This window comes from Phoca vitulina, unplaced genomic scaffold (assembly GCF_004348235.1).
Source record: "Phoca vitulina isolate PV1807 unplaced genomic scaffold, GSC_HSeal_1.0 scaffold89, whole genome shotgun sequence".
In the NCBI taxonomy this organism is placed as follows: domain Eukaryota; kingdom Metazoa; phylum Chordata; class Mammalia; order Carnivora; family Phocidae; genus Phoca; species Phoca vitulina.
In genome coordinates, this window is record NW_022589792.1 from 1,588,376 (window position 1) to 1,615,062 (window position 26,687).

The 26,687-nt window shown below is 50.0% G+C and overlaps 1 protein-coding gene across 12 annotated transcripts in view; it reads left to right on the plus strand.

Annotated features, from left to right (window-relative positions):
• Positions 1-26,687, plus strand: part of SMARCA4 (SWI/SNF related, matrix associated, actin dependent regulator of chromatin, subfamily a, member 4) — an 88,073-nt gene that overhangs the window by 4,447 nt on the left and 56,939 nt on the right. For 4 of the 12 annotated variants that reach the window (XM_032395899.1, XM_032395900.1, XM_032395901.1 and 1 more), the window contains exons 1-12: positions 8,056-8,795; positions 10,422-10,673; positions 12,912-13,161; positions 14,977-15,109; positions 15,966-16,370; positions 16,711-16,809; positions 17,758-18,016; positions 20,181-20,307; positions 20,843-21,016; positions 22,355-22,528; positions 23,730-23,897; positions 24,012-24,062. In XM_032395899.1, the coding sequence (XP_032251790.1) occupies positions 12,940-13,161; positions 14,977-15,109; positions 15,966-16,370; positions 16,711-16,809; positions 17,758-18,016; positions 20,181-20,307; positions 20,843-21,016; positions 22,355-22,528; positions 23,730-23,897; positions 24,012-24,062 (1,812 nt within the window). In that variant the 5' untranslated portion in view covers positions 8,056-8,795; positions 10,422-10,673; positions 12,912-12,939. Of the gene's footprint in view, positions 1-8,054; positions 8,796-10,421; positions 10,674-12,908; positions 13,162-14,976; positions 15,110-15,965; positions 16,371-16,710; positions 16,810-17,757; positions 18,017-20,180; positions 20,308-20,842; positions 21,017-22,354; positions 22,529-23,729; positions 23,898-24,011; positions 24,063-26,687 lie in introns of those variants that run through there. The other 8 variants (XR_004298293.1, XM_032395898.1, XM_032395903.1 and 5 more) reach the window with 6 other exon arrangements.

Consider the following 26,687-nt stretch of genomic DNA (forward strand, 5'->3'; position numbering starts at 1 on the left):
GTGGGCTTTAAAATGGCTCCTTGGGATGGTTTAAGTTCTCTTTTCGCTGGTAAGTCATGCCCCACTGGCTCAGGAAGCAGGTGGCTGCGTGGCAGTTGCTGCCTCACCTGTTACAGAGGGGACGGGGTTTGATGTGGGTCATCCTGACTTGCACTAAAAGTCCCAGTAAAGTAGAATGGTGGATGGTCTCTTCTTAATGGTGACACTGAAGCCCAGGGGTCCACTTGTTGTGCCCTGGGAGCTGCATCTGGGCCTGATGACTGCCAGTTGTGTCTTTGATCACAGCCTAGTCTGCTGTTGTGCTGAACACCCATGCCTGCCTTCCCGGGAACACACCCTGGATACCCCTGCCTGTCAGAGTGCTTCTCTTTGCCTGCACTTTGCACCCTTTCAGGCTGTCGTCTGCCTTTTGATTCTCAGCCTAAATCAGTTACTCATGCCTGGAGTCAGACAGACTTGAGGGAGGACTCTACTTCCTGTGTGATGTTAGACCAATAACTTAACCTCCCTGAGCAGAAAACCCCGTTCCCTCCTGTTCCTCCCTCCAACCCCCTCTTACCCCACAGTCTCCCCAGTTGGCACCTCCAGTCACCGATACTGAACCAAGGGAGGCAAGTTGGAGCTGAAATCCAGCCTGGCTGGCTTTGCCAAATCTCGCTCCAAGGCTGGTCAGCCCCAAGGAAGGGACACCTTTTATATTTCAAAGGGCATTTGCTGGTTGAAGCCCTTTTGGTTACCTTGGTCATCATTGACTCCTTTCATTCTTTTAACCTTACATCTATTCATCAGCATGTCCAGAGAAATCTTCTAAAACCATCATCAGACCATGTCACCGCCCTGCCCAGAACATTCCAGCGGTTTCCCCTTGCACCTACAGTAGACTTCTACCTCCTCACTGCTTGCCCTCAAGGCCTGTGATCTGCCCTCCCCACCCATCTCTGACTTCATCTGCTGCCACATCCCCCTTTCCCGCTCTAATCTAGCACAATCCCACACCAGGGCCTTTGTACTTGCTGGTCCCTCTGTCCATCAATAGCCACTGGCTCCCATTCTACTTCAGGTCTCTGCTTAGATTTATCCCCTCCCTAAGACCATCCCTGGTCACCATGATTGAAAGAATAATTCCTGTCAGCTTGTTAACCCTGCTTATTTTTTTTTTTTTTAAGATTTTATTTATTTATTTGACAGAGAGAGACACAGCGAGAGAGGGAACACAAGCAGGGGGAGTGGGAGAGGGAGAAGCAGGCTTCCGGCCGAGCAGGGAGCCCGATGCGGGGCTCGATCCCAGGACCCTGGAATCATGACCTGAGCTGAAGGCAGACGCTTAACAACTGAGCCACCCAGGCGCCCCCCTGCTTATTTTTTCGTAGTACAAGTTCATGGAATCTCTCCCCCCCCCCCGCCCCCCACCCGAGGAACATCATGTCATATTTATTTGTGTGCTTGCCTCTGTCACTCAGTTGTCAGTTCCATGAGGCAGGGATTTTGTTGGCTGCTGGATTCCCAATACCTGGTACTCTGCTCAGCACAGAGTTGGTTCTCAGTCAGTATTTGAGGTGGCTGGGAGGGCCTGTCACAAGTGAAACTGGGCGGGTGTAGGCACCATGCCTCCCTGGCAATTCTAGCATTTTGTGTGCCCCTATTGTGGGGGACTTCTCTCCCACCCTGTCCACAGGTTATGTGTTGTTCTCAACGTTGAATATATGGCAGGTACCTCAACAGACCCCGCAGTAGTAGACCACGACATCCATCCAGTGGGGCTTGACCAGCCTCAGAAAGAAGAAGAGAGTCTATCTGTGTTAAATGGGGAGCACAGTCAGGATAGATTTGTAAAGCTGGTTGGATTTACTTGATGTGTCTTTGCTGGGTCATGTCATGACTCCAGGTCATGTTCAGAAGAGTTTGGAAAATGCCCATCTAGTGGATAGATGGGATAGTGTTTGAATTCTCTCAGTGGAGACCCTGCATCTCCCTGCTGGATTAGAGCATGAACTCCCCAAGGGCAGAGAACCGGCTTCTCGTCATGTGTTCACATCTTCTGGTGTGTTGTAGATAAGGAGGTCCTCTTCAGTGGTTTTCAAGTGAATGAATTTTTTTTTTTTAAAGGGCAGGACATGTGGATTCCAATGAATAAAATGATACATAATTCCCAGTACTAAAAATAATACAGTAGACCCCCTTATCTGTGGGGGATTTATTCCAAGACCCCCAGTGGATGCCTGAAACCATGAATAGTACTGAACCCTATCTATACTGTTTTTCCTATACATACATACCTGGAGTAAAATTTAATTTATAAATGAGGCACAGTAAGATTAACAATGTGAAAATTAATAATAGGAAACCTCATTTAAATGGTATCGGGAGGACAGAAGGAGGAGCCCTCAAACCCTACCACTCGTCATCAATTGCAGACCCAACAGGAAAAGGCCTACCTAACAAGTCACCTTGCAGGTCATAGTACTTTACTACCCCAGCTGAGAGAGAAAGGTTTTTCTTCTGCCCCAGCAACAGCCCAGCCAATGAGACTGTCATAATTCAGCCAGTGAAACGCTACTGCATTTCAAACTCCCTGTTTACTCCAGTGGACTTCTTGTTTATAACAGCCCTCCTGACTTTTCCCCTTTCCTTCCATAAAAGAGCATTCTTTGTTCTCTGGACTTACTTGCCTTTGGTTTTGCCATAGTTGCTTGTCCCAGATTGTAGTTCTCTGTTACTCCTGAATGAATGCATTTTTACAGGTAAATTAACTGCCTTTTTTTTTTTTTTGGAAGATTTTATTTATTTGAGAGAGAGAGGAAGAGCCCGTGCACACGTGGGCGCACAGGAGCCGGGGGAGGGGTAGAGGGAGGGGCAGAGGGAGAAGCCGACACCCTGCTCAGGACCCTGAGATCATGACCTGAGCCGAAGGCAGATGCTTAACTGATTGAGCCACCCAGGCACCCCTGACAGTTTTATTTTTAAGGTTAACAGCAACTAATAATAAAATGGAACAATTATGACAGTAATAGTGTAATAAAAGTTGCATGGGTGTTCTCTTTCTCTCTGAGAGCACCTTATTATACTGTACTTGCTTGCCCTTCTTGTGATGATGTGAGATGGTAAAATGCTAGTGAGATGAGATGAAGTGAGTGAGGTGGGCGTTGTGACGTAGTGTTAAGCTACTATTGATTTTCTGGTGAAACTCAGCAGGAGGATCATCTGCGCGGACCAGGGCTGACAATGGGTAACTGAAACTGGAAAGCGAAACCTGCATGGGAAAGGGGGGCGGGAGGAACTACTGTACTTGGTAACGGACAGACTGAGCGTGTCCACCCGATAAGACATTGTAATTAATTATCATGACATGGTTTTTTGTTTCTGAGGTGTATTCTTTTTTAAATGTAGGGCAAGGGGGTGCCTGGGTGGCTCAGTCGTTAAGCGTCTGCCTTCGGCTCAGGTCATGATCCCAGGGTCCTGGGATCGAGCCCCGAGCCTCGCATCGGGCTCCCTGCTTGGCGGGAAGCCTGCTTCTCCCTCTCCCACTCCTCCTGCTTGTGTTCCCTCTCTTGCTGTGTCTCTCTCTGTCAAATAAATAAAATCTTAAAAAAAAAAAAAAAATGTAGGGCAGGGTTTTACTACTTAATTATATTGCAAGGAAAATGCTCAGCAGCCAGCGTGGAACAGCTAGTGTTGGGGAAGCACTGTGTCAGGAATAAGCTATTTCCACGTGTTCCCTAAGACAGCAGATGCCTCATCCCACACATCCTTCCAGGTTCACAGACCAGTGTGCCGGTCTGGTCAGGTAGGAACAGTTTTCCTAGTAGAGTACTGGGGGGAAACCTCGTTTTGTAGTTTTAATGTAACAAATAAGACTGGTTGTGCGGAAGGCATCCTGCCTGGCCACTTTGGTCCGTCCGAGTACCCTGCCAAGTACCCTGCTGTGGCTGGACCTGTGTCTGTTGATGAAACTTGTAGGGGAACAAATTTCTCCATGCCCAGAAAGTGAAGTCGCAGCTCTCCTGGGGCCAAATTTAAGTATAATGCTGGTTTTCAGGCAAGATGGGGGGAAAAAAAAAAACCAACAACCCATAATCTCAGCAAGCAGATTTTCAAGGGTCCCAATTTCCTGCTAGCAGTCTGTCCTGCTTCAGTGGCTGACCACCACTGTTCTTTTTATTTTAACTTTATTTATTTTATTTTTTTGATTTTAATTCTGGTATAGTTAACATACAGTGTTATATTAGGTTCAGGTGTCCACTATAGTGATTTAACAGTTCTCTCACCTCAGTGCTCATCATGGTAAGTGTAGTCTTTAAATCCCCATCACCTATTGCCCCCCATCCCCCCACCAGTTTGTTCTCTACAGTTAATGAGTCTGTTTTTTGGTTTGTCCCTTTTTTTTCTTCGTTCATTTGTTTTGTTTCTTAAATTCTCTTTTTTCCCCTTTTGCTCATTTGTTTTGTTTCTGAAATTCCACATTATGAGTGAGATCATATGGTTTTTGTCTTTCTCTGACTGACTTATTTCACTTAGCATAATACTCTAGATCCATCCATCTTGTTGTGACCACTGTTCTTTTTTTACAAGAGAAAAGTAAAGGGTGGTATGAAAGAAGAAACTAGACGTACTCCTCAAGCAGTCTGGTTCCGCATTTGAATGTCAATAGATGTTTCTATTTTAAATGATAATTTTAATGAAGTTGAAAATAGAAAATAATGCAATCGTCACATCCTTTCATCTTTTTTATTTCCATAAAAGTACTTCCTGGACATCTTTTCTGGGTATTTATTTCCCAGGTATTTTTCTGATCTAGATTGGTTGGTTGGTTTTGGCGTTTCTTGTTTTTGTTTTTTAATATGATTACAAAAGTAATAGAAGGTTATTGTAAAAAAATAAACACACACAAAAAACATCAGAGCTCCGTGATGTGGAAAGTGTCAGTTTCCTTCATACACCTCCTGAGAGAGCTCCTGGCCTCCGCCAGCCACGGTTCGGCAAGTTTTCTTTGGGCTGGCTTCTGTGTTCAAATGAACTTGTATCTGTTCTTATTCTTAGCAGAGTGGGGCTCGGGCCAAGCACACCTTACATTGATGCTCCCTTCTTTCCTCTGCTTCATCTTGGACCTTCCTCCATATCCATGTGCATGAAGCTGCCTCATGGGGCATGGATTGTGTGGGGGTTCTGATTGTTGAGCAATTGGGGTGCTTCTCGGAGAAATCCAGGTGATATGGCCATGTCACCTCCAAACCCATTGGCCCTGGGAACCTGTTTTCATCTTGCAGCTTACTGAATGTCTTAGCTGTCAGGTTTTTGATTCTTACCCCAGAGTAGTTTTACTTCCCATCACATTCCTTTGGGCTGCTTACCTGGATTCCCAGGCTCCATTCCTTCCTCGTGGAGCCCCCAAACACACCTGACCCACAGGCCACACACTTCTCGATTAGGCTCCCACATACATGTGCTAGTGGTTTCACTGTTTTGTCCCTCTGTCCCCTTGTCCTTCACTTTTCTCATCTGCTTAGGTGTGGCTGTCTGGTTTGAGATGGATTTCAGTTTTGTGTTTACTTACCTTCTTTTTCCCAGCCCAGACACCAAGTGACTTGTCATAGAGGGACTTGTTGGGAGTCCGGTCTGAACAGTGGAAGCCCCCTTGAAGCCCCCAAGACGATAGGATGACCTTGGGGACCCAAGGAATTTGCTGAAAATGCCATATCCTTAGTTTACTGTGTAGGAAAGGTAGAGGTGTTTGGTGATGAGTGAAGAAGGGGTTGGGAAAAGGGCTGTTCTTTGCCCTCAGATCCCACCTCACTTCTGAAATTTCTGGCCAAGCTTGTCAGACCCTCCTGAGTAGGCAACTTGCTGGAGCACAATAGTGCCCGGTTCCATACCCTCCCCAGATCTCAAGAGGGGCAAGCCCACCCCTGCCCTTTAAGAAGGGCTGACTGGCAGAAAGGATCTTGATGATGGATAAGAGCACCACGTTAGTGGCGGTGGGATCCAAGAGGGCAAAGGATAATTTGTAGCCGCTCAGATCTGCCCACTGATTGCAGGGCGGATCTCATCACTTATGACAGCTGGTCTTTGTTTGCATTGGGCCTCTGTGGCCTTCAGGCAACCTCTGTCCTTCTCCAGTTCGGCAAAGCTGCCTTGTGCAGCCTTTACTTCCGGAGTTTGTTCCTGAATGCTTTGGGACAGGAGCATCACTTAAGGTTTGCCCTGTCAGGGAGGCTTAGTTAGGAAGCAAATTCTCCAGCCAGGTTACTTACTACGTGCCTCAGTTTACTCATCTCTTTAAGAGAAGAGGAGGATGGAAGGACTTAATCTGCATGTTGCTTCTGGGTCAGTAGTGACAAGCAGGAAGCAACTGCACAGTAAATGTGGGGTCCTTTGGCTTTGCCAGCAGGGTGGGATTGCTTCCTGCCTATACATGCCTGCCTGCCTTAGCTCAGGGATGCTGGCTGTGACGCCTGAGGGAGGGATTGGTCTCATGTCCAGCCTACAGAGGAGGAAACAGGCTGGAGAAGGTTAAGTCACTCATCTAGTATCATGCAGTTGGCAAGTAGAAGAGTCCAAACTCAGAGTCCACGCTGCACTTCAGTGAGTGGCACGGTGGCCTTGGCCTTGTGACTCTAGCAACTTCACTGAGATGCTGGGTGGCCTGTGAGCCTCAGGGACCCCTCTGTCAGCAGGGCCCATGATAGTCCCTCTGGGAGGTGTGGTGGTATGGGCTCAGTCAGTAAATCTCAGTCCTTACCACCAAATGGGCTCACAAACCTGCTTCCCCTCTGGCTGGATCATCTTTCCTGTTACTTTGTGACTGATAATATCCTCAGCAGTTGTAAATCATGAGGAGGCTGGAGCAAGTCACAATCTTTCTGGATTTTAAAATACCCTTTCTGGGACGCCTGGGTGGCTCAGTTGGTCAAGCATCTGCCTTTGGCTCGGGTCATGATCCCAGGGTCCTGGGATCAAGTCCTGCGTCAGGCTCCCTGCTCAGTGGGGAGTCTGCTTCTCCTTCTGCCTCTGCCCCTCCCCACTGCTCATGCTCTGTCTCTGTCTCTCTCTCAAATAAATAAATAAAATCTTAAAAAAAAAAATCCCTTTCCTTCCTCCATCTCCATGACCTTGAGATTGTAAAGGAAAACTGGTTTCCTCTGCTCATAGCACTCTGACAGCAAATGTGTGGGTTTTCCACGTGGAGCAAGTTTCTGCAGATACCAGCTGGGTGTCCTACACTTCAGTTCTGACGCTAATTGCCTAGAGTTAGTGCAGACCCCAGAGGGTAAGGGCTCAGTCCCACAAGACTGCTCCCCATTTCAGATGCCAATCACAAGTAGTGGGCCCCCAGGTTACCTACATTTCTGTCCAACTTGGTTACAAATAGGGTTTTCATGAACCCCTCCTCAGGTTTGATTATTTGATATCACAGCTCATAAAACACAAGGAGACGCATATATTTACACATTTATGATAAAGGATATTATAAAGGATACAGATGAACAGCCATATGAAGAGGTAAGTAAAGTTAGGTCTAGAAGGATCCTGTGCCCAGGAGCTTTTGTCCCCATGGAGCTGGAGTGTACTACCCTCCTAGCATTGGATGTGTTCACCAACCCAGAAAGTCTCCTAGTCTCTTAGTTGAGAATTTTTATGGATGCTTCATCTTGTAGCCATGATTGATTATTTACTTTTCAATCCCTCTCCCCTCCTTGGAGGATGGGGCTAAAAGTTCTAAGCTTCTACCATGAGTTACTTCATTAGAACAAAAGACACCCCTACCACTTAGGAAATTCCAGGGGTTTTAGTCAAAAAAACTGAAGGCAGAGACCAAATACATATTTCTTATTATCTCAAGTAGACAAATTTTTTTTTTTTTAAGATTTGATTGGGGGGGGAGAGATCAAGCACGCATGAGCGGGGGGAGGGGCAGAGGGAGAGGGAGAAGCAAACCCCCTGCTGAACAGGCTCAATCCCAGGTTCCGAGATCATGACCTGAGCCGAAGGCAGATGCTTAACCGACTGAGCCACCCAGGCGCCCTGGTAGACAAAATTTTCTTAAACAGGACTCTAAAACCATTAACCATGTAAGAACAAACTTGATAAATCAGACGCCATTAAAATAAGAACTTCTCTGCATCACAAGACACCATTAGGAGAATGCAAAGGTGAGCCCCAGACTGGGAGAGGAACCACGTATCCCCAAATAAAACACTAGTGAAAACAGGGCCTTTGCAGAAGTGGATATCTCAGTGGCCAGCATACAGGAAGGTGCGCAACACCATTAGTCGCGGAAATACAAATTAAAGTGGTAGTAAGATATGATTATACTCTCACTGGAACGGTTGCAAGTTAGACTGACAGCACCAAGTGTCAGTGTTGATGTAGAGGAACTAGAATGCTCTCTCTGCTGTGGGGATGGAGGTTATGTGGGATTGTAATCCTAATTTGGAAAGCTTGCGATATTTACCAAAGCCTTCCTATGAGGAATGGTTCCACTCCTGGATACCCAAGGGAAATGGGTGCCTTCGTCCCCCAAGTGACGTCCATAGCAGCTTTACTCGTGCTGGCCAAAACCCGGTAGCGAAGAACAGACGCCACCGTCCCACCCACAGGGTGCCCCTCACGGAGGAGCAGAAGGATACTACTGTATGTTTCTTTTTTTTCAGATGCGGTTCAGTAACAAGTGAACGCACCAAAGAGTGAGAGTCAAAGCAGTGTTTCCCCCTGGGAGGGTGGTCCTCATGGGAAGGGCCAGGGGCGCCCTACAGGAGTGTTGTTCATCCAGCCGTACCCCTACAATCAGGGCACTTGAGGTAGGCTAAAACCCAGTACAAGTAAATAAAACGCTCCCTCTTCCATACCACACTGAGGACCAGAGCACTGCTTCTGGTTCCATCTCCCTGTGTCATCCATCCGTCGTCGTCCCCTGTGCCCCCCTGCCCACCATGCTGCTGCGGGTCTGCCGGCGTGTCTGTCTTCGTGCATGTACCAGCACCCCGATGGGGCACCTCAGTGTGTGGCAGAGCCCGGCCCGCTGTGCTGTTCAGGATGGTTTTGCCTTGTGCCCGTACTGTTGGGTCCCTTTACCGTCACATGTGTCTGAGCTTTCGGTCCAGAAATGAGTTTGCTCCCAGTGGCTCCGGGAACTTACCTGCTTCCTCGCAACCTGACACTTCAGAGGTGACAGCTTCCAAAGCACATGCCCTTTTTAAAAGCCTCTTGTGAAACTCCATGCTTCTCAAAGGTGGATGTTGCCATATTTTGGCACAAGAATTTTTTTTTTAACTCAGTTAATTAACATATAGTGTATTATTAGGTTCAAGGTTGAGTTTAGCGATTCATCAGTTGCATACAACACCTAGTGCTCATCACATCACGTGCCCTCCTTAATGCCCTGATGGTTACCCCATCCCTCCACCCTCCTCCCTTCCAGCAGCCCTCAGTTTGTTTCCCATGATCAAGAATCTCTTATGGTTTGTCTCCCTCTCTGATTTCGTCTTGTTTTATTTTTCCCTCCCTTCCCCTGTGCTCCTCTGTTTTGTTTCTTAAATTCCACAAATGAGTGAAATCATATGATAATTGTCTTTCTCTGATTGTTATTTTGCTTAGCATAATACCCTCTAGTTGCAGCCACATCATTGCAAATGGCAAGATTTCATTTTTTTGATGGCTGAGTAATATTCTATGGTGTATATATACCACATCTTCATCCATTCATCTGTCGATGGACGTCTGGGCTCTTTACATAGTTCGGCTATTGTGGACATTGCTGCTATAAACATTGGGGTGCAGGTGCCCCTTTGGATCACTACATTTGTATCTTTGGGGTAAATACCTAGTAGTGCAATTGCTGGGTCATAGGGTAGCTCTATTTGGCACAAAAGTATTTTTTGATACCCTCTAGCAACTTCGGTGAGCTCCATGTGTCATTGATGAAGTTAGTGCAGCTGTGAGTGGAGGTAATAAATTTCTAGAGGTACCATGCATTTTTTTTTAAAGATTTTATTTATTCATTTGAGAGAGAAAGAGATAGCAACAGAGAGCGTGAGTGGGAGGAGGGAGAGAAGCAGGCTCCCTGCTCAGCAGGGAGCCTGATGTGGGGCTCAATCCCAGGACCCTGGGATCATGACCTGAACCCCAAAGGCAGATGCTTAACTGACTGAGCCACCCAGGCACCCTGGTACCACGCAGTTTGATAGGAAGGTCTGACACTAAGTATAAACTACCTTTAGAAGAGCCATCATTCCAAAGACACTTACCAATTCTTGCTCTTTGGCATGTCTGCCTTTAGATAAGGAGAAGATGTTCCCCAGATGATGTGGATTTTATTTTGCCGTCAGTTTCAGTTGGCAGGTGAGAAAGCACCCATGAGCTCCCGGATGCCACAAGATTCCTTGAGTATTTTCAGGGCCGTTTTCCCTCTTCCCACCTCACTGCAGTCTCTCTGGGCCTCTGTGAGAGGGTCTGTGGACATGAAGAGCCTGGAGGGGCGCCCTGAGGAGCCATCTTCCTTGACCCAGCCGTGGCTATATTTACGTCCCTCGGCTCTCCACCTGTGAAGTATGACTACAGGTGCATCTTGCCCTAGACAAACGCTGGACCAGAGGTTTCAGACTTCAGAATCCGCATTTTAGAAAAGGAGATTGGGACACAGATCACTCACATGCCAGAGACTGGAGTGGCATCTGGAGGTAACGGGATCCTTTTCTGTCTGTAGCAGGTGTGACCGTTCACATGTATCTGAATCAGGTCCGATTTTGTTTCTAAATGGATTTGTCTTAAAGTTATTTTTTACAAGTTTGATTCTACCACCCGCCCCAGGCTTACTGGGTTTTGGATTTGTGGGGAAGAGATGGTGAATAGACACCAGTCCTCTAGCACTCTTGTGAGGTTTATTTAAGGTACAGCACTGAGGCTCCTTGCACTTTGGAGGAAATCCAGGAGGCCCAGAGGACGCGGAGCACTTTCTTGCGCGGTTGGGTCTGTTCTTAGGCTGGTGCACCGGTCACTGGTCCATGTCCTGCCAAGGTTTCTGGTCCTCTGCTCTATTACTTAGCCATGAAACCAGAAAAAAGAAGTTTGGGCTTTTGATCTATTATCCAGGAAAATACGCCCACCTTTTGAATTAAAACTTTTGTTCTAATTAAGAGAATTAAAAATGTTGTTACACTTCTTAACAAAATTTATCCTTAGAACCAAAAGTGCCCAGTAAAGTTTAGGGACAGAGAGAGTCACTCCAAAAACCAAAAAAGACCACAGAAACAAAAACCACATTTGTGTCAACAATAGAGGGGCTTTGAAATAACTTAGTATGTGGCAGAACAAGGGAACACAGTGGAACCACTAGAGTCCACCTTTTGAAGACTACTACATGATAAAAATGGTCCTGGGTATAATTCGATGAAGAAAAGCTTGCCTAGAATGTGCTGAGTAATACTGTTGAGAGAGAGAGAGAAAGCGTGTGTGCACGCGTGCCTGTGTGTGGAACGGTCTAGAAGGGAGGCAGGGAGGTGTGATGGGGTCCCAGTAGCAACATGAGGGCAGCTCTCCACCCTGAGAGGGCCCACCCTGCACGGCTCAGCTCCATCCTTATGGCTCTGGTGGTGTCCCACGTCTCTGAGGAAACCCTCAGCCCCTCCCTCCCACTCCCCACCTCCCCCTGCCCTGCTGGGGAAGGGGTCAGGAGGGCAGGGTTGCTTGTTCTCTGTGTGGCCAGCAAGCGCTTCACCTCTGTGTCTGGTGGGGTGCTGGGTGACTTTAAGTTCCTCTGTTCTTTTTGCGTTTTCTGCGTCTCAGCACTGCAAATGTATTACTCTGTCATCATGAAAGAAGTTATGAAATTGAAGAGTATTGTGTTTAAGGCCGTATATATATAACTACACAACAGAAAAAGGGTTACCTTAACATTGAACTCTTATTATAGAAAAGCTATATAAAATTTATCAGCTCACGGCCCTATGGTGGTAAGTAAAATTTACCGATCATTACATTTTTTTGTAGCATATTTTTGGATCTCGTAGAGGCCCTGGGTTATGGTTCTGGGTATCAGTTTTTAGTTTTTGGCAACATTCATTTAACCTCAGACACGTGAATATTGTTGTAGAACTGTTTGAGATAGCAGAGTGCCGTTATTTTTGTAATACGTCTCTAAATGAACCTGCGTTTCAGACTTCCATTTATTTATTTATTTATTTATTTATTTATTTATTTATTTATAAAGACTTTATTTGAGAGAGAGAGTGAGAGAGAGAGCACAAGCAGGGAGAGTGGCAGGCAGAAGGAGAAGCAGGCTCCCCGCTGATCAGGGGGCCCGACATGGGACTCAATCCCAGGACCCTGGGATCATGACCTGAGCCGAAGGCAGACGCTTAACTGACTGAGCCAACCAGGTGCCCCCATTCATTTATTTTAAAGGAAACTTGGTCTCACTGCCCCAGGTGGAAAACCAGCATCGTTTGCTGTGAATATTTGTATTTGTTGAACTTCCAAAGGCCCAGTTGGATACTGTTGCTGGCAACGGCTTTGAGCCTTATTCTTGCTCTCCCTTGTTGTTACTAGGAAGGTGACAGGTACTGGGCACGAAGGGTGTATCAGCACTGCCCTGAGACATTCTCTTTGTTGTGATCAGAATAGCAAGGGAAGTGAGACCCCCCAAGTGGGGCAGTGGCTGTGGACCTCCACCTCCTGAGTCCCATCCCTTGCTCAGGTGACTTTGATCTGATTTTGTATGCCTGATGTATTCTCCGCTGTGAGAAGAATGGAGGAGAAAGGTCCGGGTATCGGGGTTGGGGTGTTGCATGTCAGAGGCGCCAGCTCCCTGTCAAATGGGTGCTTCTCACAGTACTCCCTGTGGTCCTCCCTTGCCGCCTTGCCGCCTCGGCCTGCTGATGGCCCTGAGCCCCAGCCTGACCAGGACTTCTCTCTAGCAGGAGACCACTGTGTGCGGCTCCTGTGACGATGTCCACTCCAGACCCACCGCTGGGCGGAACTCCTCGGCCGGGCCCTTCCCCGGGCCCCGGCCCCTCCCCTGGAGCCATGTTGGGCCCTAGCCCGGGTCCCTCCCCGGGCTCTGCCCACAGCATGATGGGGCCCAGTCCGGGGCCTCCCTCAGCAGGACATCCCATCCCAACCCAGGGACCTGGAGGATACCCTCAGGACAACATGCACCAGATGCACAAGGTAGGGAGCCTGCGCCCAGTGCCCTGATTGGCTGGGTCCACACGATCGGAGGTGGGAGGTTGGACAGTGCATCCTGGCTTCTGCTCTGAGCCAGGAGGCTTCCTGCCTTGTGTCTCCCGTACCTATCATTCCACATGGGAGATGTGTTCACCTGCTCCAGGGTTGCCTTTTGTTAACGAATAAAAATGTCCAGATCCCTGAAAGGTGGCTTATGTCACATGGTTTCTTGCACTTGGTTGCCACTCACTCACTGTCCTGACTTCTGGAACTGATCAGAGATGCTTTTGCCAGTGAGGTGAGGAAAAAAAACCTCTTAACACAAATAGTTTTCCTTTCTCATTGTGTTCCTGGGTGGTGGCTGGGGGAAACAAGGAACAGCTTCCTATCTGTATCAGTGTCTAAAGGAAGAACTGACATGTTCAAGTCTCAGAGACCACAAGAGATCCTCGTAGAAGAGGGGTCTCTGCTGACCCCTCTAGCCTCCCTCCCCGGGCTATCCATGTGTTTGTACCCATGCCACTTAAATTCCCCCTGCCCATCAGGTGTAGATGGTTATTGTGCCCATTTTACAGGTGAGGAAGTGGGGTCTCGGAGAGATGGTCACTTACTGAGTCATTGGTGGAGCCTGCTCATCCCTCTGGCCCTTCTTGCCTTCCGCATCTCCTGCACATTTCTGTCAACAGTATCTTGTCGCTTCCTTCTTGGGAAGCTGTTGGTGACCTGACTGCCCCCCTACCCCCCCCCCACAATTGAATCTGGGTTCTCCAGCATAGCCTCTTTCCCTCTCTGCCCATTTTGTTTCTTTGTCTTGGAATTGCTTGCATGTACACCACATGTCTGCCAGACACCTGCTGTTTGTCCTGCACTGTGTTAGGAGCCCAGGGGCCAGGGGCCGTGGTAGTGGGACACCCCTCGCCTGCACAGACGTCAGCTTCCCGAGGGCCCCCCCTTTTCCTGCATTTGAAGCCGCTCCTGTGGTCCCCGCCAAGCACCCTCTCCTGCTCTTCTCTTGCTTCTCTCATGGCACACACTGAGCTGGAGTTGACTTTGCTGGGCCACCCACCCATTAGACTGAGTTCCCAGAGACCAGGATATTCGTGCCAGTCAGGGCCTAGCAGAGTGCCTGGAAGGGTCCCAAAAAATGTCCCCTTTACCAGCCATTCCAGTGGGGGAAGTACTTAGTGCTGAGCCTTTGGAGGGAAAATAGGTGTCATCATTCTGCAGAGGTCCAATGTACCTCTTAGGAGGGACAGAACCACGCCACAGACACCTTTCCTCCCAACTAGTAGGCTGGAGGCCTATCTCAGATCAGTGAGGACACCGAACATAGTGTAATCATACTTACAGGCAGAAATTTCAGTCTGTCCCCCTGATTTACAGTCTCCCAAGGAAGAGGGTTTCTGATCCAAAGATTGGTGGTCACCAGGTCTCCTTGTGACGATTAATGGGGAGCTTGGTGTCCCAGCCAAAACAGCTCCTCTTCAGGAGCTCATGTCTTTTCTGCATGGTATTTTGGCCATCTGAAACTATCTCCTGGCGCCCTGATCCATCTGTCCCTTCACTTCCAGACCTCTAGGCTCCTAGGTGGTTGCCCACTGCCGAGTAACATTGCTTTCTGCATCTGCTTGACACTTTAGTTGGTGTCAGGACCATGGCTTGGACCTAAGCTGCTTGGTCACATTGGTGATTCAGTACATACCGGGGCGACCTTGGGTGGACATTTTTAGTGGCAATGAACTCCCAGGCGGCACTTTGCATGCTGCCTCTTCCTGTTCCCTCTTGTTGAGCTTGCCTTGTCATTGTCCCCTCTTGTAGCCAATGGAGTCCATGCATGAGAAGGGCATGTCAGATGACCCCCGCTACAGCCAGATGAAGGGAATGGCGATGCGGTCGGGGGCCCACGCAGGGATGGGGCCGCCGCCAAGCCCCATGGACCAGCACTCCCAAGGTACTGTTTTATTACTCTTCTTTCCTTGTGCTTGTTGCTCCCCCCACCCCAAACCCTACCCTGGGTGTCCTGAGGTCATTTTCCTAGTTGGGTTTCCCGGTCTCCCACAGGCAGATTCAGGGTAGACCCAGGACAGTTCAGCCCTGTGGCATACTCTGCCACGGAGGGCTGTTGAGCTTATGCTTGGCCGGTGCCCGTTTTGGGCCGGCTTGTCTTAGAGCAGCCTCCGGAGAGGGAACCCTGGTAGGATGCATCCATATGCAGCCCTGGAGTTTAGGCAGGGGCCGAGCAGGGTGGGCTCCTCGGGCCAGCAGCTCCCATGCCATCCAGGAATGTACTAGAAATGCAGATTCCTGGGGCCCCACTTCAGACTGCTGAGACAGAATCTTGGGGTGGGTGGGCTCTGCTTTAACAAGCCTTCCGTGTAGTTTTTCTGAACAGGGCAGTTGGAGAATGATGGAGTAGGTGACTTCCTGTCATCTGGGTGGGAAGCTCAGTTCCTCCCTGGGCTCTACACTGAATGGACATTAGGGGCGTGGTCTGTTCAAGTTGAAGGGCAGGAGGGCAGGCCTGAGGGAGGCCTGGATCTGTGTAACAGCTCAGCATTGACCATCAGCAAGCAACTTGCTGAAAGCTGAGCCGACCCAAACTGGTCGTGCCGGCCACTGGTCAGGCTGCCTGCATGTGCCATCTCTGTGGGTGCTTCTCCTTTGAATACTGGGATTAAAGTCATTGGCCGCCCCCTGTCTCAGGATAGGAGCCGGTGTAAGCACAGTTGAAAGGTTACTGTCTTTGCCTTAGAAATCATAGGATGTGTGTTGCCGAGTGACCAGTTGGATCCCACATTGCTTCACAGGTTACCCTTCTCCCCTGGGCGGCTCTGAGCATGCCTCCAGTCCAGTTCCAGCCAGTGGCCCGTCCTCAGGCCCACAGTTGTCCTCTGGGCCAGGAGGGGCCCCCCTGGATGGTGCCGATCCCCAGGCTTTGGGCCAGCAGAACCGGGGCCCGACTCCATTTAACCAGAACCAGCTGCATCAGCTCAGAGCCCAGATCATGGCATACAAGATGCTGGCCAGGGGGCAGCCCCTCCCTGACCACCTGCAGATGGCGGTGCAGGGGAAGCGGCCAATGCCTGGGATGCAGCAGCAGATGCCAACACTACCTCCACCCTCTGTGTCCGCAACAGGACCTGGCCCCGGCCCTGGCCCTGGCCCTGGCCCGGGTCCGGGACCAGCACCTCCAAATTATAGCAGGCCTCACGGTAAGGCCCGCTCTCCCCAGCGCTCGGGGTGGGGAGGGGACTCAGAGCAAACTACCAGAAGGTGGGCAGTGATGTCAGCAGACCTGGGCTCTGCTACCCTCGGGCATTCCCCCCCGCCCCCGGAGACCGCATGGTGTCGGCAGCACTCAGGGCGCTCAGGCAGCAGAGCTGCTTTCGTGCTCAATGTTGTTTCTCCAGCTGCGCCCCCCCCCATGCCTTGCCCACACTGAGGGGCTTGTTGTTGGGTGTGTCCCCTAGAGCCAGGCCTGCCCGTGGGGGTGGATGCAGGCATAAACACAGGATGCCGTTTATTGTCTTGTATGTTTCTCCATATGCGTAGGTATGGGAGGGCCCAACATGCCCCCCCCTGGACCCTCAGGCGTGCCTCCTGGGATGCCAGGTCAGCCTCCCGGAGGGCCTCCCAAGCCTTGGCCTGAAGGTAAGTCCCCTCTGTCTTGGTGACATGCCTCTTCCCTGGCTCCTGTCATAAGCTTGTGCCATGCTGCCCCTGAGAGGGAGCCTGCTCAGAGGGATGGGGCCAAGGACAAGTCCTCCATTCCTTCGGCCCTCTTTGGGTCTTACCTGTCCCTGGTCAGTTCACAGGGGCTTAGGTTGTTCCACTGCATGATTCCTGCAGCACCTTGTCCTGTGGGTCGTGGTAATCATGGGGTCTCCTCACCAAGGAGAAGAGGATCCTAGTGAACGAGCCCCCTGGATGACTCAAGTGAGAGCTGTGGAGAGGCGCTCCCACAGCCACAGATCCCGTCCTTTGGGACGGGGCACCTCCGAGCCCAGAGGCCGTGTGTGACCCCCTTCCCTCCTGAGAACACCCCCCCCCCCGCCCCCAGTACTGTGGGAGGCAGGCAGGGCGACAGGGTGGCTCAGGGCTCTGCTTCTGCTGACTGTGCAGCCTCTGTGTTCTGTGCAAGACACGGTCATCGGGTGCTGGAGGGTTGCCTCTGGCGGTGACGTATGGACAAAACAGACTCATTCCTTGTCTGCTCGGAGCCCGAGGTTTAGTGATGGGCACAGGAGAGCTCGTTGCTTGAGTAAGATTCCTTGGGCACCAGATGAAGGTCGGAAACTGCTGGTCCCGTGAGGCCGCACGCAGCAGGACCAAACCTGGGAGCGACGCTTAGGCAGGGGTGGCTTTGGGAGGGGACATGTCTGCTGAGGTCCGGAGGAGGCAGGAGGGAGGGGGACCCCCGAGGGATCCCTGAGTGAGAGGCAGCGTGGTGGCCTGCGCAGGCCTCGTCAGCCTTGGGGATGAGTTTGTCCCCGAGGGCCGTGAGCGCCCAGCAGCCTTTTCATTTACCCCCAGAATTGAGCCAGAACTCAAAGCTTTGTGCCCCTCCCGCCTGACTCCTCTCCCCCTACCCCGGCCCAGGACCCATGGCGAATGCTGCTGCCCCCACGAGCACACCTCAGAAGCTGATCCCCCCACAGCCAACGGGCCGCCCCTCACCTGCGCCCCCCGCCGTCCCGCCCGCTGCCTCCCCGGTGATGCCGCCCCAGACGCAGTCGCCGGGGCAGCCTGCCCAGCCTGCCCCCATGGTGCCATTGCACCAGAAGCAGAGCCGTATCACCCCCATCCAGAAGCCGCGGGGCCTGGACCCTGTGGAGATCCTGCAGGAGCGGGAGTACAGGTGAGGGCGCTGCTGCCTGGGGCCACTTGGGGTTGCTGCCCCTAGCCCCAGTCAGCCCTGACACGTGTCGGTTTGACTCACAGTTCTAAAGGCCGGTGGGATATGTGATCAGAAGTCTGTCACCAGTTGCCTAGTTCTCTGTGTTGCTATGTATCCTTCCAGAGAAATCCTGTGTGTGTATAGGCAGACAAGTACAAGTAGCCATGAGGTGCCCAAGTGTTTCATGATGTGCACATGGTTCCTCCAGTGAGAGCAGAGTCAGATCATCCCCTATTTGTACCAAATGAGCTTTTCCCTTTTTTTGGATACATAATATTCTATTCAGTGGCTTTTTACCGTAATTGATTTAGCCAGGACTCTGGCGGAAGGGATATCAGGTTGTTTCTAATCTTTTTTTTTCCCCCCACTAATCTTTCGTTAAAACAATGCTGTAGTCAACACACTTGCATCTCTCTCTTTTCCCACGTGTGCACACGTGTCAGAGTAGATCCCTAAAAGTGCCATGGCTTGGGTACAGGGGACCTAGGCAGGGAAATTTCCTGGATTCTGCAAAACTGCCCTCCATAGAGGTTGTATGAATAGATGTTGGAATGGAAGTGTTTTTTCTCCTTGCTAACTTTCGGCTCATCAGCACTCAAAAAGCAACCTGTCAGAGCTTTGTGGTGGGCCCTCTCAAACATCACTAGTTGCTGGCTGCTTTACCAAGGCCTTCTGCGTGCCAGGCGCTGGGGGAGATAGTGGGTGCCCAGTGCGCCTGTATCACTCTGTCCCATGCGGCTGGGACACCTCAAGTTCGCCCCGTGAGCACCTTGCCCTCCCCTGTTTCCCCACTGCACTGACAACTTGTTCAGGGCTGGCCTCCCTTGGTAAACATAAGCCCCATGCGGGAGGGGCTGTGCTTTGTTCACCATAATCCCCAGATGTATCAGTAAATCTTTGTCTAATAACAGTCTCCACAGTGCCTCACCAGCTGTGATGTGCTCTGGAGCTCCAACTCCTGTACCCAGGCACCTCTCCTCCAGCTCCATTTAGATAGCTTAAAATGGCCTTTCAGATGTCCTCGCATCCCCCACGTTTCCCTCCCGTTTCTCTCCCCATGCACCTGACAACAGCTCATTGGGCCAGACCCTGCCTCCCTTTCACAGTTGCTCACCCTCCCTCGTCTCCCATGTCCTCGTCTCAGCTCCTCTTCCCAATCCCAGGAACTAGTGGCCTTTTCCACACTGTGGACCCCGCCACCTGGTCTACACCATGTTGCTGGCCTCCCTGCTCTTCCCCCTTGCTTGTGCAGTCTGTTTCCCACACAGCAGTTTGAGGTCTCTTTTTATAATTAACTTCCATTAGATCTATTCCCCAGGTTCGAACCTGCCACTGGTATCCCATTGCCCATCCAGTAAGCACCTTTTTGTTTAGCCCCTGCCCAAGGCTCTGTCCTTGCCTATGCCACTCTCCCTGTTCCTCTTTTTCTGTGGAACAAGCGAGACTCATTTCTACTCCCAGGCCTTTGCACAGGCTGCACATGACTCCTTGGCTAATTTAGGCCTAATTGCTGAGGTCACCTGCTCATAGAGGCCCTGCCTACCCTCCTCACTTCCAGTGCCCTTCTCAGAGTACCTGGTACTCTCTGGAATTAGTGTAGATACTTAATTCTTTAACTCCTTTATGGCCTGTCTTGTTGATAAGCCTGTGAGTTCTATGAGAATAACAAATTAATCTTGTTTAGTGTTGTTTAGTGCTAAGGCCCAACATCTGATCAGTCCCTGGCACACAGTAGGTGTTTCATAAATATGTGTGAAACATTGAGAAGGGGGATTATCTCATTTGAACCTTAGACCAAGCCTGTAGGGTTGCTCTGCGGGGTTGTCCCCGGGCTGGGGTGGAGACACTGGTCTGCCTGACTCCACAGCCAGCTGTCGCTGCTGAAATGTCACAAGGCAGATGTGCCCTATCAGGTTCAGGTTTGTTGTGCCTGCCCCCTCTTTCTATGTTCTGTGTTTTGGCTGGCTTCCCTTTCTGAGCCATTTCCCATCTCCTGACCAGGATCTGCCTTCCTTGAGGGATGGATTCTCCTGAGGCTCCACCTTTAAAGAAAGGGAACAGGTGGGCTCCCGTGAATATACAAGAGCTCTCATCATCTCTCCTTTCTTCTGTCTTTGCCACCCAGGCTGCAGGCTCGAATCGCACACCGAATTCAGGAACTTGAAAACCTTCCCGGGTCCCTGGCCGGGGATTTGCGAACCAAAGCGACCATTGAGCTCAAAGCGCTCAGGCTGCTGAACTTCCAGAGGCAGGTGGGCACAGGCGCAGGCCCGTGGCTTGAGGAAAAGAGCCTCTTCTGCCAACGTTGATGCTTAGATTCAAAGAGCTACTTGCCATGCAGTTACTAAATGTGTCCTGATCATTAAAAGCAGCAGTGACCTCGCATCCTCATTGGCTGGCTGTCCTCTCCTGTCCATGTCCTGCACAGTGGTGGGACGTTAGCTGTTCTTGGGGTGAATAGTTGTGGGTCTTTCCTAAGGCCGTAGTTGCCAGCTTAAAACAGGAGACTTAAGTGGGCCTATTTTTGAGGGTGCTATACTTTTGAATGATCCATAAGGAATATTTTATGTGTGGTTGACGGGAGGCAGAGCTGGAGACCTGCAGGTTTGAGAGAACATTCTGCTGGGTGTCCAGAAGCGGTCATCTTCTGACCTGTGCTCGCGCTCTCTGTGGGCACCCACCAGACAGCATTTAGAACGGATCCTTCTGGAAGGAGCAGCAGTCTTGAGATATGTAATTATGTGTGGATCTGACAACGTTGTGCACACCATTTCTTCCTTCCTCAAGCTACGACAGGAAGTGGTGGTGTGCATGAGGAGGGACACAGCCCTCGAGACGGCCCTCAACGCCAAGGCCTACAAGCGCAGCAAGCGGCAGTCCCTGCGTGAGGCCCGCATCACCGAGAAGCTGGAGAAGCAGCAGAAGATCGAGCAGGAGCGCAAGCGCCGGCAGAAGCACCAGGTACGTCCCCGCCCCACCGCAAGGCTTGGCCTGCGTGCCTGGGCTGCAGGAGCTTGCACACTGTTGAGTCTTGTTTGATTTGTTTCTAAGCATGCTGGCTGTCTGTCTCTTCTGTTCATCACAACAGTATTCTAAGCACCAAGAATATGTTAGTGGACAAAACCAAATGGCAGTGGGAGAACGGGCCATAATCACAAATGCCATGTTGGGAGGTGTTAGGGTATGAAGAGATGGAAGGCAGGAGTGGAGAGGGATGGAGGGGCTGTTGACACAGCATGGTTGGGGGAGTTCTCTGGGAAGGCGGGATCTGAGGGAGGAAGCCACAAAGACGTGGGCAAGGAGCTTTGCAGATTGAGGGGAAGCGCAAAGGCCCTGGGGCTGGAATGTGCCTTGTGTTCTGTGACCAGCAGGGATCCCAGTGTGGCTGGAGTGGAGTGAGCAAGGGAGAGAGTGGGATGAGGCGAGGACAGAGAGGTGTGATGGGCAGAGTGTCTGGGCTGAGGAGACAACTTGGGCCTTTGCCCTGAGTGAGGTGGGAGCCATGAAGGGTCCTGAGCAGAGGAGGGCGTGATCTGACTTAGCTTTTACAAGATCAGTCAGGAAGACCGCATCTCTACTGGAGTCGGATATGGTTTGTTTGCTCATTTACGTTTTCTAAAGCTCTCCTCTAGTCTATACGTAGTACTGGTGTAGTTTAAAATTTAAAAAGTCACCACTCAGCGTTAACCACTGGTAGCGTTTTGGTATGTATCCTTCAGATTGGTTTTCTGTATGCACAGAGTATCCAAAAGTTAAATAGCCTCCTTTAAACAAACATAGGCAGACATTGACTTGTTTTTAAGTATTGCAGGAAGCATGATTTTTAACATTTACATTGTATTCCTTCTCTGCCTTAGCATCCAGTAATTTATGTAACCATTTCCCTGCTGGGGAACATGTAGCCTATTCTCAACCTTGCAATGTTAGATGCTAAAAGAGGCTTTCTTGAACTTGAATTGTTTTGCTGTTTTCCTTAAAGGGAATTCCTGGCAGTGGAATGACTCGTTTGGAGGTGAGGGCGTTTTGGGGTGGTTAGTGTTCAGTGCCAGATTGTTTGGGCAAGGCGGCTGGCCCTGCCTGTTATCCCTGAGGGAGGGCCCCTCTTACCACAGTCCCCAGCGTGGGGCTTTCCTTACACAGAGAACACCGAACCTCAGGGGCAGACAGTGTCGTTGTACCGTTTTGATTACATCCTCTTGGTTTTAAACAAGCTGCCTTTAAAGTTTTGTCTCCTTTGCGGCAATGTTACAGCGACCCCTGGGGAGTAGCCAGTTCTCTCTTCTGTGTATGTCCCTGCAGGAATACCTCAATAGCATCCTGCAGCATGCCAAGGATTTCAAAGAATATCACAGGTCGGTCACAGGCAAAATCCAGAAGCTCACGAAGGCGGTGGCCACCTACCACGCCAACACAGAGAGGGAACAGAAGAAGGAAAATGAAAGAATTGAGAAAGAGAGAATGCGGAGACTCATGGTAAAATTCTGCCTTCGTGACGCTGTGTCCCTTCCTGTTCCCTGTGGGTGCTTTGGGTGTGGTAGGCACCAGGGATCGATTGCCTGGTGTTATACCGAGGTGGAGTACTGCTCAGAGTTAGAGGTGGGACAGAGAGAAAGAGCCTGGGCTTGGGAGTCCAGAAGACCTGGCCTGTTCATTCTGTCGGTGATCGAGACACCTTAGGCTGGTTAGCTGACTGCTCTGTGGTCTCTCCAGAAAATGGAGGGGGCACGCGCTGTAGGTTGGGAGAGTGACTGGTGATGTGATCCCTATCCTCTGTCCCCACCCTTTGTGTCTTGCTATTCGGGGTGATTCTCTGGTTGGGCAGATACTGACAGGCGCTGCCGTATGCACGCAGCCGCAGTAGTAAGGAGAAGCACGCAGTCCCTACCCTCCTGGCCGCTCCTGCTGGCCCTAGAGAGACAGATGCCCAGGCCGAACAAACAAGACCGTTTTGGGTGGTATGAAGTACCCTGAAGAGAAGGAAGCAGGATGAGGGAGTGGGGATTGATGGGGTGTTATGGGAAGGGTGGGCATGACTCCCTGGATGAAGTGCCTTCCAGGGATAGAGAAACCAAGGGCAAACACCTGAGGTGGTAGAAAGCCAAGTGCGAGGCACAGCAAGAGGCCCCTAGAATAGCATGATGAGGGCACGAGTGAGGTCAGAGTCCCTAGGGCAGTCATGTGGGGCCTTGTAGGCCACAAGGAAGGCTTTAGATTTAATTCTAAAGGGGGAGCCACAGGAGGCTATAAGCTGGGGTGACATGATCTGATTGATTATTAGAAAGCCAGGAGGGGCTTGTTGCATGGGTCTGTGAGAGTAATCTGGCCTGGACCAGAGAGAAGTGTTTGGATTTGGGGTGCGTTTGTGGACAGAGGGACCAGGACTTGCTGTTGGCCTTTTCAAATGACTTCTGGCAAAAGTGTGTCTGTCCAGCAGGCCCCCTCAGGGTCTTCCCTGGGTAGGGGTTGAGGAAATACTGAAGGGGGAGTCGATAGCTATGTGAAGGGTGTATGTACAGCACAGCTCTGGTGTCAGCTAAGCACTCCCTTGGTGAGGGTCTGGTTGCTGGTTAAACAACCCCCAGTGGGCTTCTTGACTCTGGATTACCTGCCTTGGGCACTAATGGACGAGCACGTGTCTCTTGCGAGCAAGCACCATAACCTCACCCTTCTGCAGGCTGAAGATGAGGAGGGGTACCGCAAGCTCATCGACCAGAAGAAGGACAAGCGCTTGGCCTACCTCTTGCAGCAGACAGATGAGTACGTGGCTAACCTCACGGAGCTGGTGCGGCAGCACAAGGCTGCCCAGGTCGCCAAGGAGAAAAAGAAGAAAAAGAAAAAGAAGGTGCGCTGGGACCTGGCCATGTGCCTGCCCCTGGGTGGGACTGGAGCAGCCGTCTTGACACGTGTGCCTGGGCCTCCCCGGTCAGTGAGTGACCATGTCTCTCTTTACCTCTAGAAGGCAGAAAATGCAGAAGGACAGACGCCTGCAATCGGACCTGATGGCGAGGTAAGGGATCAGGAGTTTCTTTTCATGGAAATGCCAGCCCAGCCCTGGAAGCTTAGATCTATTGCATCCATTAAATTTGTTTTTCTTTTTAAATCACCAGAGCTGTCTATGACGATGGGAAGAATCCACACATGTCCCCTGCCACATCCCATCTCCTCCTCAGTCCCACTTCCAAGAGGGTATATTGTTAGCTCCTGGTGTGTTTCCTTCCAGACTTCATTTTTTGTACATGCCATTATTTTGTTAGTTTCACTCTGACATAATTACAGGACAGAGAATTCCGACCCCTTCCTCACCTGGGTTCCCCATTTTCCCACACATTTTTCCCTAAACCATCTGAGAGTTAGATGCAGACATGATGACCCTTTACCTTTGTATATTTCAGTGTGTTTCCTAAAAACGAGGTCCTTTTCCGTAACTGTACAGTGATTAAGAAGCAGAAACAAGCATGGCTGCGATAATACCATGATCTCGTCCACGGTGCTTATTAAGGTTTGGACAGCTGTCCCTCTGATGTCCTTTGCGGCAACTCCGAGGCCATGCATTGCGTTCAGGGGCGGTCCTTCTAGGCCTTTGATCCTGAACAGCTCCTTGCTTCGTCTGAGCCTTTTCTGACCTTGGCATTTCTGAAGAGCACAAGCCAAGTATTTGCCACAGGGCCTTTTGTTTGGGTTTGACTTGCCAGTTCCTTGTGGTTAGATTCAGGTTATGTGTTCTTGGCAGGAAGACCCCAGAGTGACGCTGTGTGCTCTGTGCCTCACGTCGGGAGCACACGGTGTGGATGGCTTCAGTCACTGGTGATGCTGACCATGATCCCTAGGGGTCTGCCAAGGCATCTCTGATGAAAGTTACTGTTTTTTCCTTTTGTAATTATTAAGTACCTTGTGGAGAGATGCTCAAGGCTCTTTAAATGTATTTTACCTCCTCTTACTTCCACCCACTAGTTTCTTCATCTGTTTAATTGGTCTTTGCCTGTATCAGTTTTTGCCATGATGGTTACAAAATGGTGATTCCCCCCTCCCTTCACCTGAACCTCCCCTCTCCCATGATTTCTTCTGTATTTTTTATTTTATTTTTATTTTTTATTTATTTATTTTTTAAAGATTTTATTTATTTATTTGAGAGAGAGAATGAGAGAGAGAGAGCATGAGGGGGGGGAGGGTCAGAGGGAGAAGAAGACTCCCCGCCGAGCAGGGAGCCTGATGTGGGACTCGATCCCAGGACTCCAGGATCATGACCTGAGCTGAAGGCAGTCGCTTAACCAACTGAGCCACCCAGGTGCCCTCTTCTGTATTTTTTAGATGACTTTCTACAGGAAGGAAAAGCTTTCTCTCTTCTTTCCTCTTTGGCCCATGGTATATAGTTTGTCAACCCCTGGTACCAACTCACAAGATTCTCATTTAGTTCAATCCTTTACGGTCATTATTTTGATGTTCAAATTATTCCAGTTTGGGCCAGCAAGAGGGCCCCTTCCAATTGGCCCATGTGTCCTTTGAGGGCTTCCTTACTTCCTTGCACACTGAGATAGCTCAAGCTCATCTTCTGCTTTCCCAATCAATATTTAGAAACCCAAGATCACTCTTTCTCTCTGTCTTTGACCCTCTATTTAATAAGTAAAGTAGGTGCATAAGCAAGTTCTACACCCAGCATGGGGCTTGAACTCACAACTCCGAGATCAAGAGTCGCATGCTCTACTCACTGAGCCAGCCAGATGGCCACCAAGATCTCTTTAGATGTGATTGTTGATATGGGGTGTCATTGCTTCTAGGCCCTCTTGGCAAACAGATCTAGGGAACAGGTGTATGTATGCATACATATCTTCATTGCTATTCTGTACGTTCAAAATCTTAACATTCACAGGGATATCTTTGCGTCTAATCTAATACCATATGGCTATTCTTCTCTCTTTCCTTATTATAACAGCTTAAAACTTGGGTCCCATTAGCCATGATATATTTCCTTATTTGCCCGATCCTAGAAAATACATTCTAGGAAATACATTGAGAATTGTTAACTCATACTCCTGTGGAAAACAGGCCTCCTCAGTAGAGTTTAGTTGGTGTTTGGAGTTATTCACCCTGAAACTAATGTGCTCCAAATATTACATTTAAAAGTTACTTGGGTTAGTTCTCCCCTGTGCCCCCATTAGTGCGGTTTCCCCTGTCCTTGTTGGTTTTATTTATTTACTCATCATTTTTATGTATTTATTAATTTTTTTAAAAGATTTTACTTATTTGAGATAGAGAGAGAGAGAGCACAAGCCAGGGGACAGAGGGAGAGGGAGAAGCAGGCTCCCCACTGAGCAGGGAGCCAGATGTGGGGCTCGATCCCAGGACTCTGGGATCATGACCTGAGCCGAAGCAGACACTTACTGACTGAGCCACCCAGGCACCCCTTTCATTTATGTATTTAACATGTGAAATTTCACTAGTCTGGTTCTGAAAGTCAGAAGCGTACAAAGTGGCCCACTCAGAGAGGGCTTGCTGTCTCCACACACCGTTTTTTCCCTACTACATCCCTACCCGCCTCCTGAAAGCCGCCGTTCTCACTCAATACACTCATTTGGAGGAAAGATGTATAAAAGGGGGAGGTGTAAATAAGTGGTGTTTCCTTTCCCACCTCCCC